Below are 18,947 nucleotides of genomic sequence, written 5' to 3'. Positions count from 1 at the left end.
ATATATATATATATATGTATATTTTCCTTTCCTATCATTCCCAGCAAAATTACAGTTGTGTCTCCATGGTTGTGTTCCTATTATCTGATTTCTGAGCTCAGCAGTCCCCAGCTGTAGACTTGGGAGTTACGTATGGTCTTGTCCAGTAGGCATAGGTGGAAAAACTAACACTTCATGAGCCCAAAATAGGCACTCAGGATGCTCTTTCCTAACCATTTTCTTGTTACACAGTCCATCAACTACAGCAGCTTCCTGTCCAAGGCCGTATTTTGATATGAGCATCTGTAATTCCTACATTTATTGCCTCTTTGATTAGTCCTGTAGACAAGGTCCTTGGCTGCTTGCTTGGAGCACTCTGTTACAAGTGGTGTCCAGAGACTAAGTTCTAGGAGCAGAATTAGCTTAAGTCAAAGGATGTGTGATACTCTGTGGATGCACCACGTCTGTGACACTCTTCCATTTATGTTCTTGAGAACCCTTGGCAACAAGGCTTTATGAGAATTTTCTGGTTTAATGCTAATAAGTAGTTCTTCCTGTTATTTTGTAATGGGCTAAAGGAGAGAAGGCCCTTTGTTCCCGCTCCCCCTCCTTTTCCTCCTCCTGGATTTTATAATAAAAATACAATGTTAAATTAATAGTGACCAAACAGTATTCAAGGTTGCATGTGATGCTGTATGCCGCTGTTGAGGATGGTTTTGGCAAGAGTATAGGAATGAAGCATTTTTGTGGCTGCTTGCACTGCCTGTTGGGCCGTGTGTATGTATGTGTTTTTTCTTTTTAATTAGAAAAAAATRTATCTATATATATATAAAATAAAAAAGTACTTCTCAGTAACTGTGCTGTGAAAATGCTTCTCTCACCTGATCGGTGCTTTRTGGTCCTTCTGCTGCGACTGGCTTGTGTTCAGAGACAAGCTCTTGCCAGCTACAAAGATGCCTCTTCAATGCCTTGTCCTCTTCAGAAGAAACAAAACTATTCTATAAAAATCATGTGAAAGAAGATCACTAAAAGTGGAGAGAATGAGACTGTCAAATGATGGAAAAGAAATTGCTTACAAATATCTTCAGATTTCTTTCTTATCCTTTTCACCATTTCTCCCCCCCCCCCCGTCCTCCTTGACTTTTTATCTTAGGATAAACATCGTCTTTATTTTCTGTTTACTGTGTGGAGAATTTCAATCCCTTTTGAATAGCAAAATAAATATAAAAAGATACTAGGGGTTTTTCATCTGGAATAGCTGAAGCCTAGCAGGGAGAAAAGGAGGTTATRTGACAGTATTGTGGTATTGTAAAGGCAGGGCAACGGAGTCTGCATTCATTCATTTTCCTAATACCAGTGTTTCATTTTACACTTTAATTTCTAAATAATAATCAGCATTTTGTAGCAGAATTAGATTAATAACTTTGTCAGTTGTAGAAACAAATATACTCTTAGTCTGTAATGAYTGTCTAATTTATATTAATAAATAAKAATGACATCAAATTATCTTTCTAAGACTACTTCTGAGCTGCAGAGCTGGGAACTTTTTTCAGGCTTTTATTAACTAAAGTTTCTAGTTCACTGGGAAATGAGTGAATATTGTCTGCATTTTAAAAGTGAGACCTTAGAGTTTCAGGTTAATATGTATATATATATATATATTTTTTTTAGTATGGTCTTCATTTTTGGTTGTCCAGATATGTCTTCAGAGGAGCTGATTACCCATAACCTGAGTTTGAAGTTTTGAATAATGAGCTCCTGAGCATCTGGAGGCAGATGCTGCAGCCAGAGGGCACCTGCGAAAGCATGGATTTGTCCCTTCCATTCCCCGTGTGCAGTGACCTGCAAAGTTACTGGCAGTCTTTTTGGCTGTAATCATTAAACCAAACTCTACTCTAGGATGAAATGGGGAAAGAAGCCACAAGCATAGTGAGAGAATGCTGACTGGAAATACAAATATCACCAGAAATGCTCTGGGCTTAATAAAAAGTAYGGTGGCAAAATAAATTGCAGCTGATACAATTTTTCTTCCTCTCCCAAGTTTGCGTCTGGTATGGCAGTTTCTCTCTTAGATAAATAAAYGCAAAGATGAGAATTGCTGCCAAAAACTGTCACATTTCTGGAGCTTTCAGCCCCTGATTATTCACATTAAACCTCCCTTCCCCCCCAGCAGTACAGTACAGTACTCCGAATATGTACACCCACCGTTCTGTCAGATCTGTGCAGTCTGCGTCTGGTTCATCTTCTGTGTCTTTGATGTGCTCCATAACGTAGGCAAAGAGAGGTCTGATAGTCTCTCTAAAAACCTGACAGTTTGTGTGACAATCTGTCCGCGAATCCACAGGCTCCTTGTCAACCAAATGAGTCTTTGAATATCAGAGGTTTTCGGCACAGTGCTTGCAGCACTGCATATGTGCTAAGGGGAAAGTACAACAGGCTTCGTTGTAACCTGAGAGATGTCTGCGTTTTCCTTAATCATTTCAGGGACATCTCATCATTGCTCGTTGGCTGGTTCTCAGCCCTGCATATGTCGGGGTTATTTAGCAAAGCCTGGTTTACTGGAAACTGCACGCAGAGAACAATTTGCAATTGAGGTTAGAGGAAAAACCCTGGGAGGGAGTGGAAGGTGCAGGTTTTGGTGTACTTCTGCTTTTTGTTTGTTTGTTTGTTTTTCTTTTTTAATAGTGACTCTCGCCCTTGCAATTCCCTGTGCCCAGGAAGTGCATGGAGGTGATGCATTTTTTTTCAGTGCTCTCCAGTCCTCTGCAAATTCTCCTGCYATGGATCCCTCCTATTCCGCATTCCTCTTGGCAGCCAGTGAATTCCACTCCTTGGTGACCTAGTATGGAAACGGATGGGACCATGAACAAAATTAAAATTTTTAGAAGTGGGACAGAAACTGTTTATTGATCCAGTTGCCTGCAACTTATAAATGAGGCTTRGGGATATCCTCAGCAGAGAAACCGGGGAGTTTTGGCTGTGTGGCTCAGCCCGAGGTGGGGGGGAGGCTGGCAGGAGGAAAGCGAGCCTCTGCTGAAGGCTCTATGAGATTACTAGCACTTGTGCGATGGCATCAAACTGAGGTGGTAACGTTCCTCCTGCGGTGCATTTGGCAGGGGAATGTACTTAATGTTYTGGTTTATGTGACAGGTGCTTGACGACTGCCTCTCTTAGTATTTGTATTTCCCCCCCGTTCCCCTGAAGTGCTGGTCGCTATCCTAGTGAAACTTCTAGCTCTGGAGCTTGGTATTCTTGATATTCTGATAATCCTCTTTTTTTCTCTCTCCTCCCGTTCCCTTTGCGTTGATTCTCCGTATGCCTGTCAGTCTCCCTTGGACAACGCCTGGCGGTCAGAGGCGGCGCCTCGTGCTCTGGCAGCTCGTGCCGGGTTTGGTGACAGACGTGCTGCCGGGCCCGGGCAGCGCCGCGAGAGCGGCTGTGCCGCAGCGCAGCCGGCCGCGGGGACGGGGCGAGCGGGCTGCGCGGCGCCCGGGAGGCCGGGCGTGCTGCCTTCCCTGGGCCGGTCAGCCAGGCTGAGGAGGTCTCGAAAGCGGGTGCTGAAAAGCCTAAATTAACGCCTCTGAGGCCTGTTTACCTGCGCTTGTCGGGTAGAATTGATTTGGGCATTTACTGTGAATTCCTCACTTAAGACTTCTAGCTCCTATATTAAATTTTCAGCGAAGAGGGGAGCCATAGGGAGAGTCTTCTGCAGTTTTATCGTTAGTCTGGGCCTTTTGCCTTGCCGTTGCTGTCTTTGTCAGAAAGCCTAGGTTGCCTGCTGGCATTTTGTGGCCTTTCTGTCTGAAGGTGACTTTACTTTCCAGAGTTTGTATTTAAAGAATTGCTGTTGTTTCATTACAGACTTTCAGAACAGTCTGCTTTAATGCAATGTCACGTAAATGCAGTGCTTATTTCTTTCTGTGCTTTTGTCCCCATTTCTTCGTCATTGGTTGTCTTTCTGGCTCAAAGATAACATGAGGGTTTTCACGTTTTCAGTGAGGCTCTTGCAAACTCTCCGGAGTTGCTAATACCATCTTTCTGTGAGGTACGTGTCTAGGACCTTTTTCCCTGTGCACGGAGCATAAGATGTCGTATCATAGTTTTTAATTGGACTCTTTTCAGGGTACCTTCCTGGAGACGCTCTGACTCTGGAGTGCAGTCTTGGTCTGGGATCGTAAACCCGTTCCTAATCAGATGGAGTATCCTGAGTTTGGGACGTGCTTCTAGGAAGCTGTGGGGTATAGCCTYGTTCCGTGCCTTGTTGAGGTACAGCATCTATGCAGTTTAGGGCAAGTTGCGTTAACTTTCGTGTGCTTACCTTGTTACCCACAGGGTAAAYTTGGCTGTGGTCCTTTCCCCCCGCTTCTCCGTAACCAATCTCCCCAAAGTTTTGCAGAGGTTGGTATTTTGTGGGATTTTAGCAACGCGAAGCTGTCTAGATGTGCTACAGTATTTTATCTTGCTTTCAACCCAGGATATTGCAGGCATGAGAAGATCTGTTCGAACAGGAATGTATTTTTGATGATGACTAGTTTAACTTTCCCATGTTGTTACTGGGGATGTTGCTGTTTTACTGGCTTTTCTAATTCCTAATCCAAGGTGTATGATCTCATAGCCAAAGGAAAGAATAGGATGACACAAATTCGATGCTTTCGTTTTATTATTGGCCTCAGCGGGAAGAGTGGATGAACCCACGTATGAACAGCAAACAACAGAGCTGTGTTTAAATGYTGATTTTGGATAAAAGTTGTTTTTCTGTATTAACAAGCTGTTTGTAGTTGCTTGCAACTTCCCTCTATTATAAGAGAAAACATTTGAATCCCCATAAAAGAAGTTTAACCCATGGTTTCTAGGCTCCCCATGATATGCTTCATGTGCATATTTTGTTCTTGTTAATCAGTTTCTGTGTGTGTGCGCACGCACTTGCATTTGGTAGGAATGCGAAAGCAGGAATGATTATCCTTCGGCCAAATGCCAGCCGAGCAGGACCTCCGGGATGTGCTCCGCTGGTAAAGAGATCGCTTCTTCCACTGTGTCCTGGAATTCCCGAACCCCCTGTTTTGGACCAGAGTTGATAGGAATGATTGATTATGTAGGTTGATTTTTAACAGTTCCAAAAAGTCATCTAGTGAAAAAATTGGTTCAGCTCATCTGCYTGTGTACGTATGGGAGGGATGCAAGTAGATGGGGTAATTTTTCAAAGCTGTTAGGAACCATTTGCATGGGACTTGTGAGAGATCAGAACTAATGACCTGATTTGCAGCGCGTGTGAACCAGCAGCCCACGAAGTCTCCGGAGCCGGAGCGTACCTTCGTTTTCCTGAGGCAGTAACGCGCGCAGATGCGGTTCCCAAAGCCTGCRCTAACTAAAGCTTTTCGGTAGCTTTCTGTCCCGTATGGGAGCTCCGTGTCCAGAACGCAGCTGCGCTCGCTGCCCCAGCGTGTGAGCGAGTGAGCAGGGGCCACAGTCACGCAGGGTTATCAAGATCGAGTGAAATCCAATTTTCTCACTTCAGAAGCAGTGCGAAAGAGGAATTTGAACACCTTTGATAGAGGAGCAGTAACGTCTGCTTTTCCTTTGCCTTTCTCTCCTTGCCCGGTTTTCGATGTTTCCTGCTCCTGGAGCATAACATACGTTTTTTCTTTAACGCGGCACCGGCTCCACTGCTCCATTCGGCTTGATCGGGGCTTGCGTTTGGAGGTTTGCTGGAAGCCAGCGAGCGCGTACGTCGCGAGAGGAGATCGAAGCGATGTGTCTGTCAGGTGCGAGGCAGATTGCACCATCTAATCCCCCGGCTGTTGTCTGCAGCATTTGTCAAGGCCTCCGCTGGCCTGCTCCGTTTCATCCGAGGTATCGCTAGCATTCATCTAGGCTGGCAGCATTTCAACAGCTGTTAATCCTCTTTGTATCTTTAAGCACTGTGACCACTGGCGAGCTTCTGTACTCTGARGTGTCAAAATATCTCAAGATAACTCTTGTGTGTGTCTTTTTATTTTACTTTTCAAAACGAACACCTTCTGATCTATTGACCCAGTCTTAACCTGATGGAGAAATCAGTGTTCCCATGTCAGCTTTTTGCGGCTGCTGCTTAATGTTCGCAAAGAATTTTGCCTAAAATCTGATTAATTTCTAGTTCCTCTTGCTCGTTTTGCTCTGTTGTCTGTTTTACATGTTACTGCAAGTAGTACGTGTTTCACTTAAGTTGTAAGGAACGTGATTTAATGTCAATGTGAGAACGAGCTGGCAGGATTTTCTCTTTATGCTTGAATTACCTTCCCTCCTGAAATAACCCTGAGAACTCCTTTCTTTGCTATATTGTTTTCTTACTTTCTTTGCTGTATTGTTTGGAAAGGACCTGGGCAGCGCAGAAAGTTGTAGCAGTGAATATAGGAGCTTCTGTGCATGGCTGCAGCAAAGGGGAGATGCTGAATTAAAATTGCTCTAAATTTAGCTTGAAGTTTTAAAATCGATATGCTTTGGAAGGAGGATTTTCAGTCCTGTGGGGTTTTTTTTTTGGGTAGGATGGGGAGCAAGGGTTTAGTAGCAAAGATGTTGTAGAAACAGCAGGGTAAAGGAAAGTGACTCTGTTTGGTCTTTCAGCTTTAGTTATGTATTTGTGTAACTTCTCAGTGTTTTTGTTATTTGCTACGAACCATCATTTAATAGCAGGGGAAAATCCTTCAAATGACCATTTCTTTGTTTAGTTTTTGTCCTCTCTGGAGAGCACTGTCCCCATATGACAAACCTTCAATGTTCTGAAGTTGGCTCCCCTAAGGCTCAGCTTTATTGAGAGAAGTGAAATATTTTAGGTGGTTCATTCGTTCTTTCTTTGTCTCTTGTTATTTGAGTTCTTATGGTGTCCTTTGGTCATGTGTTTAAACTTATTTCTGCAACTGAGATTGCCAGGAGTGTTATTTAATAATAGTTGAGGTCTCCTGTTCCACTTTTTCCTTTGTGAGCTGCCATTTTATCTCAAGCATCAAATATTGTGAGAGTAAATTAAAAGCAACACTGATATGTTGTAATTTTTATACTGAATATTCTCTGTTTTGCTGTGCAACTGAATATCACAGTATAAAGTTAAGGTACTTTGCCAAGATTTTGGGCAGATCAGTCTCTCCTTCAATGCAGATGGCACATTTTGATCCAGCTGAATAGCCTTTAGGTGTGGGTGGCCCTACTGAAGTCCCTGGAAGGACATGCATGTTATTGGCTTGGTTCCTCACTTACTATAAAGTCCTGGATTTTTCTAGGCCATTGGAATATTCTATGCTGCCACAATGTGAGAGGGCAAAATACTGAAATGAAGCAGGTTTGCAGCTAGAGTTGTATAGTTGAGGCTACTTGGAAATTTGTTCTCCCTAGGTAAAAGCCTCAAATCACAGAACCTGCCATGACTGCACGCGCACTGAAAGGCCCTTCCTTGTCTGCTACTTGTTTAGCTTTGCTTTAGCAGAAAAGGTAAGAAGAGGCCCAGAGGCCAAAGAAAACCTGTTTAACAAGCCTGCTTTTTCAGCAAACTCAGATTTAAATGGTAGCTCCCCCTCACCTTTTTTTTTTCCCTCTTTCTTTCTTTCTTCCTTGAGGAAGCCTTTAAAATACTCACTCATACTCATTGGAAATACTGCTTCAATGGTGTTTTAGTTTCTTTGTTTGGGAGAAGTGAAGAGTGAGAAAGAAAGGCTTGATTTAAAGATGAAGGACAGCTGGATCATGTGCAAAGAATTTTCCTTTCTGTTTCTAAAAATAAGGAATTTTAATCTTTAGGTCGAACATCTTCTGTGCCCCTCCTTGATCTTTGCTTTCTGCTGTGTACCTTGTGGTTTCTTTGAGGTCTCGTTCGCTGCTCCTTTCCTTCTCCCTCACTGAGATTTTTGCCTCTCCATTCAGCTTCTTACTTGCCCACTCTTCTTGCTTTTCATCCACTTTAGGATCCAAAGTCACTTCATATTGCTTCTTTTCTGTGCTTTTTCCATCCAGATTTGTAGTTGATGTTGAAGCTGGGGCTGTCCATGGTATGGGATGGTTGAACTCTGTCTCTAATAAACTAGGCAAAGYCCTGCCACAACCACTTTAATCAACAGTGAAACCAGCAAACGAATCTGTTGGCTATTTTTTTTCTTTCTTTAGGTGGGTTAAATGCCAGCCTCACGCTGGGTCTCACGTACAACATATTTGTTCCTGTTTTCTTCTCCTGCTGCTGTTGCACTGYAGAGTGCTGCAGGCTAATAGTATCTGATGGGGCTAGTTCCTATTGCCTGAAAAATGTTTAATTTTACTACCTTTCTTTCTTTCTTTCCCGCTTTCTCTCATTTTGATCTGTCAGATCCTGTCCCTCTGAGAAATCAGACAGTATGAAATATGAAAATTGCTTAGGAAGTAATTGGCGAAACGGTGAGACTTGGGAAACCCGTGGAGATAACGCTTATACCTACTTATTCACATTATTTAATTTTTAATGGCAAATTTAATTAATGGACCACAGGTCTTGTGGTTTCATATGTGAATAAGTAACAGCAGGGAGCTGAAAGTCGTGAGGTCTGTTTACAGGACAAAGAAAAAGGCTCCATTAAAAGCTGAACTTTTCATTAGAGGAAGAAATAAAATGGACTTAATAGCATAGAAGTTTGACCATTATGTAACAAGTAAGTAAATGAAAACATTAATGACAATTTATTGGTGAAGCACATTTTGAGGTGGTTACTCATCCGTGTTTTATCAGTTTAAGTTTGTCTCTTAGGTCAAAGTTTTGAAAAGCAAAGTCGTATCTGTGGCTTTTCTGTTATGTGACATAAATTCAAGCACCAGAGATAAAATGCTTAAAAATAACACCTTGAAGTCTAGGCTTTGAAAAACCTTAATAAACCTCCCAATTAGCTAAGCTTCACACAACTTCTGTGATACAGACAGCTGTTACCCCTGGCTCGCAGATGGAAAATGGTGACTTGCCCAGGATTGCACGAGCGTCAGAACCACTAATAGAACTTGAGTTATATCTGCCGTTTCCATTTTCCAACCACTGAACAATATGTGTAGTCTCATCATGTGCAGGACCACAGCTGCATTCATGGGAAAATAAATGAAGAAAGGCAAGAATGGTATTCGGTATAAAATGACCGTGTCGAGGGAGAGACAAGATAGCAGCTTGAGCTGGTCCTAAATGAATAGCTGTCCTCACTTTCGATACAGTTTTGTCACTTTTTTTATGATAGATGATTGCATATCTTTTGCAGGTGCTTTTTCAGACTGAGGGCCTTACAGATGAGCTTTGAATGAGGCAACTGCAGCTTTTTTTAGTTTAAAGTCCAGAGGCTTTGCTTAAATCAGCTTTATCAGCAGTTAGTGACACAAGACCTTGCAATGAAGTAGCTCAGGGTGTGCGGCGGCTCCCTTGAGCTGGTCATGCTTGGGATGGCTGCGAGCCCTGCAGGGGAGGGGAATTGCATACGCACCCTCCATGTGCAGGGGCTGAGCGGTTGTGAACTAACCTTCTTCCTGTGCAAGCTCRGGAGAATTTAATGCAAACGTCTTTAGCCCTAAAGCAAGACACTCCAGACTCTTTGGCAGTGCATTAGCTGATACCTGATATGCCTCGCTATATTGTTAAAATGGAAACATGCTGCATAATTTTCTTTTAAAGAATAAGTAACATAAGTCAAAGCACTGAGATGTAAAATGAATTCCAGTGCTAGCAGCCAGTTTTGAGCCTGGTGCTTCAGTAACTCACAAGATTCTCCACGGCAATTAAAATACCCCCCCCCCCCCCCCCCAAAAAAAAAGAAAAACGTCCCTCAAAATAACTCGTTACTGTAAACACCTTGTTTTTGTGGTTACCTGAAAAAAATCAAAATAATCAGAGCTGATGGTTGGCCGTTAGAGACGTTTACTCCCGCTCTCTCTTCACAAAGGTGAAGCACGTAGTGGAGGACACGCTGTGGCCTCAGTGCAGTCTGTTAATAAGTAAATAAACTTTTTAGCCATTTTGTTCTTTGCGCTGCCTGTGCTGCTCGTTGTTGGCAGTCGCTGTCGGTCGGAGACGGAGCYGCGCGGCGGTAGGGTCTGCGAGGCCGTCGGAGCTGAGCGTTGCCTTCTTCGTTTCAGAACGCAGAACTCTACAAGCTGACGTCGGAGCAGTACCAGGAGGCAGCCACCAGCGCGGAGAAGTGGATAAAGTAAGAGGCCTTTCGTGTTCTTTTCAACGGTTTCTGGTTGTGCTTTATAACGCTCGTGTATAGCCTCAGGATATTCCCTCGGATGGAGCGCGAAGTTACCTCGTGCCAGGTATTTTGGCGGCTGAGCAGTTGTAAACCAGCGTTCCCTCTCTCTGTGCCAAGCTTAATGGCATTTAGGATAAAGTTGTTAGCTTTTGCAAGGGGAAACAAGAGGGAAGACATGGATTAGAAAATCCAGATTCAGTGTGAATGTTTTCCAGGATTTTCAAAATGGCAATGGAACATATTTAATTTCTTCAGATGTTGACCCAGTGTATTTGACCTACACATTGCAGCATTGGGCTAGTGTGTAAGAGTATGAAAGATCATTTTTAAAGTTTTCATTGACCAGGGAAGAAAAAGGTAAATAGCATAAAGCTTTACCCTGTAAATTTCAATTAAAATAGAGCTGTAATTATAATGAATGTTTTCCTAGAATGGGTGAAATGATTTTTGTGACCTTTTCACTCATCGTGACATAATTAGAGGATCTTTASTGTTGTTTTTTTTTACCATGAGCATATTTAGTATCTAAATTCCATTTGTATTTGCTAGTTGTGTTATGTAGCTTATTGTTCCACATGCACTAACAGCTGTCCAAGAAAAAATATTTTCTATAATTCTTTAATATTAATGAGTCCAAAGCAATTACACAGTCAAGAGAAGCACACGCATCTCTGTTGGGTAAACAGTTGGCCAACGTGCAGTATACTGGAGTAGCAACATATGTAGTCCAGTTGGGTCTGGTCCAGACTGTATGATACTAAATTGCATAAATAGATAATAATACAGTAATGAATATGCTAGTGGGGTGTGCAGTATATTATGTTGTCTTTATTTAAAATTGTTTGGCTGCCAAAGCATCATATAACCTGTTGTAATTTCACGTTTTTGTTTGGACAGTTGAGCAATAAGTTGCTAAAGAAGCCAAAACAAGGCAACTGACACATTATGTGTATTTTCATACAGTCTCCCGTAGTAGAAATCTACGTTCTGTTTTAAAATAACATTTTTAAAAATTTATAGGATGTGAAGCTCTAACACTCTTCAGTCATTTCAGTGTTTTCTGAATTTGCTTCTGTTTGCTTCTGTAGAGGTGTGGTCAGTTGTTGGGGATACCTTTAACTGACACAGGAGATCGTAAAGGAAGACGTTGTGACTGTTGGTTATGTTCTTTACTTGCTGTTACATATTGTTACTAAGCTATTTCTTGTTGTAATCTTAATTGAATTCCCAAGATTTTAATTTGGTTTCTACTCTGTTCCTTGTGGAGGTAGACTGATAATACAGACTACTGTCTGGTAATGCAGTCATTTCTCAAAATGGTTAGTGACTGAAACCAATGCAAATGTTAATGGTTTTTCTTTTATGGTTCAGAAAATGTGTTACAGGGTCTCTGAGGTCCTTTCCCCTTTTTTTTTGAGTCCTTAACATCTGCCAATCCCTGACTTCTGGCCTTATTATGCAGAGTTTTCCTATTTGGAGGCTGTATAAACATGAGCTATTAGAAATGGGCAGGTTCCTTAGGCTGCCCTCCTTAGAGCTCAAATAGGCACTCAGCCTAACATGAATTTTATGGTGAAAAGATGTTTCTCAAGACTATGGTGAGCCTTGAAGAGACAAGCTGTGCAGAGCTAGTGAACCTGCGAAGAAAGAGAACTTTGTACTCTCTATTTCTTTGCAATTGAAATTTTCAGGAATAACCAGCATTGCACTGAGCTGTGTGTGAGAATGTGCAATTTAGGATTGATAATGCCCTATAATAATGGTATGTGCTGCAAAAATCATCGTTTTTCCTTGTCAGTGTGCAGTGCATGCATCTCTTACAGTAATATGCCATCATCCTTTTCAGGGTTGCTTGCCTCAGCATACAGCAGAGGCTCTCAAAGAGCGTACCTGCCTCGAGCAAGGTTCACGATGTGTCTGCAGCAGAATAAGGAAGACTTTCTTTGCCTGTTGGCATTCATGCTTACTTGGTAGGGCTTGAAGTCTGCATATTATGAGAGCCTTTTATTAGGCTTTGTATATTCAAGATTTGCTGCTGCCTGTTTATGGTAATAAATTACAAGATCCTGTGAATTCAATGGAAAGAATAGTTTGTTCATGTTGTTTTGCACTTTCATATTAGACAGACAAGCACAGTAAGTGCTGAGCTAGKTAAGACTTATTTATGCAGATCTAGTAACTTGGGTGAGAAGAGCAAACTGAAACACAATCAAAGTAACGTGAATTGGATTTTGTAGCCAAGCTGTGAGTGAAGCRCAGGACTGCCTGCTCCCAGAAGCACACTGGATGGGCCGGACTACACCGGCTCCTCTATCCACAGGAAATCAGGAGTGGCATTTTCTCCACCTGAAGAGGAGAGCGCATCTCCTTTCCATCGTGTCTCTTTCCCTGTTCATACCATCTCTGTTTCACAGTGAACTCTGACTTRCCTTTCTCAGCTTGTGAGACTAATTTACCCTGTATTTGTTGTCTTCTACTGTGCTATCAGTGCAGCTGATGAAGGAAGAGAGGAGCTGAGTTGGGGCTGTTTCCAGAGTGAATGCACTGTTTTTCAGAAACCATGTTACAGCAAAGATAAGAAATACCTGAAACAAAAAAAAACACTATTTTTTTGGCGTTTATTGACTTTCTTAATTCCTTTACCAATACCTACAGTTCTGCACAACTGGTTAAGTGTTCTACAGGCCATTTCCTCTTCTTAGTGATTATATAGCACTTTGGAGCCTGAAAATATTGTGTGGGCTTTCTACCGGTGACCCTTCACAGCATGCCTGCAAGGTAGATGGGTAAACCTTTCTATCTCCATTTGTATAGAAACAGAAATGAAGTGCTTAGTGCTGAGCTTCATATTAAATCACTGACATGGGCATTAACTCCTGRCTTCTACTTAAAGGCAGGATGCTAAGCTCGATGCTTGTGTGGCCTGGCTTGTGTGATGGACTTTGTTCCTAATCCCTTCACCTGAACCCAGCCTGCTGCTCTCTCTGCATTCCTCTTACGACAGTGTCTCATCCATCAGAGTTTTTTGCTCTGTCCAACCTGTTTCCTTCTCCCTGGAAGGACATCCTAGCAACACGAAACCACTGAAAACAGCTTTCGGTGCCTTAAGTAACTTGCCCTTGTTGTTTACATGCTGTTGTGAATTGGACCATTGCCACGGACATGTTGTCTCTCTAATTTTATTATAATTGGTGCATTATTGTTTTTCTCTTTTGTTGAGCAACAGAATTAAAGTCTAGGGACCTAGAACTCTTTTCTTCGTCCTTTCCTGTTTTGCAAACTGTGCACATCAGTAACTACCCACAAAAGAAGCAGCGTGTAAATAAAAAGCCAGCGCTCTCTACCTTGCACTTCATTCCACATCCTTTTCTCAGTGTTCAGAGAGCCATGACTCAGACTGGGTTTAGAGAAGACAACTTGCTAATCCCCTCCCCGCTACAGAGAATAAAATGGCATTTCATTCCAAGCTCTATTAATGCGCTCGCTCCGGGGATAAAGCAGCACTCCCAAAAGGCAGTGGCCAAATTTTTTTTCTGTTGTGTTGTCTTTGTCTTCTTTTGAGTGTTACATTTAGATTAGCTTCAGAGGATTAAATGTTATTACAGTCCCTGAATCTGTTAAGGGAAAGGCAAAAAACCATCAGTAAAGAGGTTATGGCTTAGTGCAGGCACACTTGATTTATCCTCAAAATGCTGGGTCTTTTTTTTAATTTGATTTATTTTCTTTTGTGAAGGTAGTCTTATCTTATTTTTATTTTATTTTTGTAGCTGTTAAATTTAGATGCAAGAATTGGCATGGGTGGGGCTGGGCACCCGGCTCTCTCTTTAAAAGGTAAAGCTAGGAATGAGGTAAGGGGATTAGGAAACTGTTAAAAGATAAAATTATTCTGAAGCTGAATTTCCCTCTGAGATCTCCTTATAGTTTGCTGAACCCTCTTTTACGCTACTTACTGAAGACCTTGTTGCTTTGCATGTTGTGCTGAGAGGACTGCGAGTGCTTTGTGCTGTTATCAAGGAGTGCATAAAGAATGTCTCTATCTTATCCTGATAGAGATCAGCCTTGAATCTGCGGCAGCTCTCCAGTGGAGAAACTGCCAAAGAGATTTACTCTATGCGGGACTTAGTATCTAAGAGTTCCATTTAATGGTTCTAAGATCTTTAAACTTAATGGGCATCAGTATTTAAGGTGATTATGTTAGAGAAACTGGCAAATACTAAGTATCCTCCAGGGCTGGAGGTGGGATAGAGAAGGCAACCACCTCATGGTGGGCACAGGGTGGAAAGCTCATGGATAGACTGTCTGTGAGGAATAGGGCATTTACAGCTCACTTTCAGTATTCGTAGAAGTGAAGATCTTATGAAACTGCACATTTTATGGGATTGATGGTCCCTCAGTTAAAATGGCAACAGTAACCAGAGGTTTGGAGAAATGCMCCTCTTCCCCTCCCTGCTTTTGTTTTATTTTTTCTTACTTGATTGTGTGGATCTGGAAAGTTTGAGACAGTTATGTGGTGATACTTGAGTTTATTAATCTTGAAATCTATTGCAAGGCCCCAGCTATTTCTGAGCACTGTGCCTGGCAGTCAAGCTCTGAAATAGATACTATGTGGACAATGGGGAGGAACAGGGAGAAGAGTAGAGACATAGTTTTCAAATAAAATTGCTTTGGGATTTCTCCTGTTATTAGATTAGAGAGATGATTAATTCAATGTTGAAATTAAGAGCCCCTGCAATAGGGATTTGAGAGTTTTCGGGCATAAAAGACTGCTTGGAGCTTATCCACAGCCTTATCTCGGCATAGCACTTTTGTACCCTGCAATGATACCTTTACAAGAGAAGTGTTTGGCTCCAACCCAGTCCTCTCTTTCCCTCAGCGCTTGGTTTGTGTTAGTTGTTCTCATTCCTGTCTGCAGTGAGTTTGCTCCATGTAATCTTCAATTAAAGGGATTAGTTAGTCAAAGCTTTGCTGTTCCTTGCGGTTATAGAGTTGGTCTGTGGTAGGAGATTGCTGAAACAGGCTAAGGTATGAGTCTCCCCCAAAGATGTTTCAAAGGTGGGTAAAAGAGCAGATGGGTCAGTTTTTAAACTTTTTCTAATTCAGGAAGGCCCATCATTACGCAACTATTCCGCCACTATGTTGATTTCTGGTTGCCGTGTATTTCCCTACTGCTTAGTGATAAGGTCTGTGGTAATGAAAGTCAAATATGTGGAGTGGAGTTGTGTAAATGTTCCAGTTAGCTCAGGTCATCCTTTCTGGACTGATYTTTAATTCCTGAAGATTGATCAGCTAGCACACTTTATCCAAGCTGTCTTGTCTTCTTTCTGAAGTTCAGTTCCTGGGGTTTACTAACGTGTTGTTTCTAAATAAAAGATTTTCTTTTTGTCCAGTTAGTAAATGATGTTCTAATCTAGTGTTCGCAATATCATCTTTTCTCCCGTGTGTGAAGAGGGATCAATAAATCAGTCCAATGAACTGAGATTGCAGTTCTGTTAGAACTGAAAAACTTGTATAAAATGTTAATATATATTTCAGAATTGCAAGAGCCTTTCTTCAGAAGTACATTGATAGAACTTGGGAGTCTGTAAAATTAAGAGCGGAGCAGCAAAGACTGGAATAGCAGAGTAAGAGGTGCCAAAGACTGCATGTAGTCTATTAGGCGTGTTTCTATTGCTATCGATTTTTGCATGGAAAGCACTTGTATTCTGTAGTAATGTTGCCATTATAGAGCTCTTAGATCAGGGTTTGTTGGCAGGCCAAATCCAGATTGTTTTCAAAAGCATGGATATTCGTGCAGCTGATTCAACAAAACTCAAACGTACTTTGTGTATCAGAGTACGTGAAATACTTTTGGCTCAAAGTCTCATCATAGAGAATGCAGTGAAAACAGAAGCGGCACCATACCCTTAGTGTGGGAACTACATACTCCGCTATGCACTGTGGTGGAAGCAAGATTTATTTGTCCAGGCTTCAAAGTATTTTATTGTGCATTTAGATGTCATGACAGGTCCAAAACAAAGTGAGGAACCTCCTGTGCCTTTGCTCCCTCCCTCCCCTTGGCTTCAGTTGGGAAAGGTATCCTGAATATTAATTAACAACCTAACTCATCTCTCTCCTGCTGTGTATTTGTGCCTCTGCCTCGCTGCACATATGTTGTATAGTGTGCTGCTGGTAGTGGCACGGGGCTGATTTGTAAGGGATTGAGGCTAAAGTTGTCTGGGGAAGCTTTCCTAAAAGAGTGTCGAATTAAAGATGTCAGAAGCAATAATGCCTGAGAAACCACTTGTTATCAGTGAATTAATGACTTGTTTGCTAATTAGCAGCCTAAGGCAAAATTGAGGTAACACTCCTTACAATCCGGTCATTAATTCAGTAAGAACTGATTTCAAGGGCAATGTTGCTGTTTTGAACAGTAATTGTATTCTTGATTATGGATCATATGCTCTGTGCAAACTGTCTGCGCTTTTGAGTCAGAGTTTCCTCTCAGCAGTGGAGAGGTGATAGGAGTGACCAGAGACAAGTACTGATGGAGGAAATTTGAGGAAAGAAATAACTCGTTCTGTAGGTCAGAGCCCCTGTACCCCAGTACGTTCCCTCTCCGTCTGCTGAGCGAATGGCTGCTGTGGCCGGCCAGCTGCACGCACCCTCCGACCTGGTGAGCTCCCTCCCCAGGGGAGGCTGCTGCTGCTGGGTGCTCATGGCTGATGAAGGAGCGAGTTCTTCCCTTCCCCTGTAAAGGGAGAGAGAAGTCATCTCTACCATCTCAGCGGGCTTCAGCTCTCCCTTCCCTCCTTTCCTTTTCTTTGGTGTGATTTTAATAGCACTCTGGTAAAACAGTCTTGTGCGAGTCTGTAACTGTAGAGTCTCAAGATAGGTGATGCTCAGTCTGGTGTTAGAGGACCTTGCTGGGGTTCACCTTTCCTTCCTGTCCTCTTGTTCTCCTTGTTAGTCCTGGCAGCATTTTTTGCCTGCTTGTCTGGGATGTATGCCTGCCACACCAACTYGAGTCATGCCTAATTTGGCACAAAAGTGACATTTGGAAAGCAGGAGCACTCTACCTATGTGGACTGTTCTGGGAGGAATATTGTTTCTTTGGAGACAGCTTCTCAGCATTGCACTGATGGGGGCTGAACGTGATTGTGGCCACCACCCACGGCTGAGTGCAGCAGCCCGAGGTAGGCACTGGCCTCGTCCGCTCGCCAGAGATGTTTCATGTGCTGTTCTTTCTAAGCTGAAACCTAGTCTGTCTAAATTATTTTCTATCAGGACTTTTTGCACTCTGTGAGGATTTCTTGGGATTATGACATTACTTAAAACAAACAAAATTCCCTCCCCCGAAATCTTATAAATAGATAATAAAGGCTTTGTGTTTCCTCTCTGGAAGCACCGTTATCCATGCTCTCGTGGGGGATGAGTAGCTCTTAATGGGGGTCTTGCTGAGTCGGTGCTTGGCCGACTTGCCTTCAACAGCATGGTAAAAGGGGACACGGTGGTTTGGCAGATCAGAACACGTGCGCAGAAGCAAGGGGATCTTATAGTAAGGTGAATATTTATTCAGATCCCACTAGAACTTCAAGGATAGCAGGTCCATTCTGCCTTCAAGATTTTTCTCTGCATCTTTAGCAGGATCAAGCCACTCTGTCAGTGAATGAATGTATTGATGGTTTGTGGTTTATTTATTTATTTTTAGGTTTTTGGGGGTTTTTTGGTCCTTCACTGATGCCCACCTTTGTGTAGTCTGATGTAAAGAGTGTGACTGTAGGGATTTAGTGTACTACTTTGTGGCATTTTAGGAAAGTAACTGCTATTTAAATTAGTGGTCAAAGCTTTCTTTTAGAAAGAACACTTTGCTAGCACTCTGACACCATTACAAATTTCCCACAGGAAAAAATGTACTGAACCTATCTGTGTCTTATGTTGCGTGGCTATATTAAATCAGCATATCAAATCTTCAGTTATTTTCTTTACAATATTTTTTTGGTTTTTAATATACCCAAAAAATACAGTTTCAGCAGTCTTCTAGTATGCAGTTCCCTGGCTGACCCCCAGACATTACAGCACTGACTATCACAGCCTATGTATTCTTGGGGCCAGTAATGCATGCATTCCCATCCTGGGCTAAGTTCTTAATCAGTTTTTAGATGTTGTTTTTATCTTAAGAAAGAAAATCCCTATTTGGGTCACTTGTTGGGCTATGTATTGTTTCCAGATTCAGTTATTGCTTGCTATATTGCTTTTCTGCCTTGTGGGAGCTAAGCCAGCTTTCTTTTCTGATTCAGAGAACTCCTTCCAGCAACAAGATTCTGACTCATTCCTGCTCGGCTTCCAGAGACCGTTTTGCTGCTAACTTTAGGCTCTTCGTCTTTGCTAGTCAACTTTTAGTAGCTTGGCATCTTTGGAAAGAATGGTGCATGGCTTTTTGGGCAGGAAATCCAGTTCTGTTCACTTCTGTATCCCTTGGCAAGTTGTGGAAGAGGCTGTAGTTTTCCTTTCCTCTTCCATACTGGCAGAATTCCTCTTAACTCAATAACCTGCCATCATAATCAATAAAGAATTTACATCCAAATGTATATTAGAATTATCTATTTATGGGAAAAAGCCATTGTTCTGAACCACTTGCCATCTGCCATGCAGAATGCCAGTAGATGTGATTAGTAACTGGGTTTGCAGGTTCAGTGGGACAGGGACTGTGCCATCTCATATGGTTTTGTGCAATATTATTCTACATATTGTCCCCTTCTCATCCTGTTCCAT

The 18,947-nt window shown here is 42.2% G+C and overlaps 1 protein-coding gene across 3 annotated transcripts in view; it reads left to right on the top strand.

The window, feature by feature from the left end:
• Positions 1-18,947, top strand: part of CHCHD6 (coiled-coil-helix-coiled-coil-helix domain containing 6) — a 115,347-nt gene that overhangs the window by 50,411 nt on the left and 45,989 nt on the right. For all 3 annotated transcript variants that reach the window (XM_085324296.1, XM_085324304.1, XM_085324313.1), the window contains exon 6: positions 10,081-10,151. In XM_085324296.1, the coding sequence (XP_085180422.1) occupies positions 10,081-10,151 (71 nt within the window). The remainder of the gene's footprint in view (positions 1-10,080; positions 10,152-18,947) is intronic.

The sequence above is a fragment of the Rhea americana genome, unplaced genomic scaffold (genome assembly GCF_003343005.1).
Source record: "Rhea americana isolate MKP2758 unplaced genomic scaffold, rheAme1 scaffold_120, whole genome shotgun sequence".
Lineage (NCBI taxonomy): Eukaryota > Metazoa > Chordata > Aves > Rheiformes > Rheidae > Rhea > Rhea americana.
This window is presented reverse-complemented; position numbering and strand designations above follow the sequence as displayed.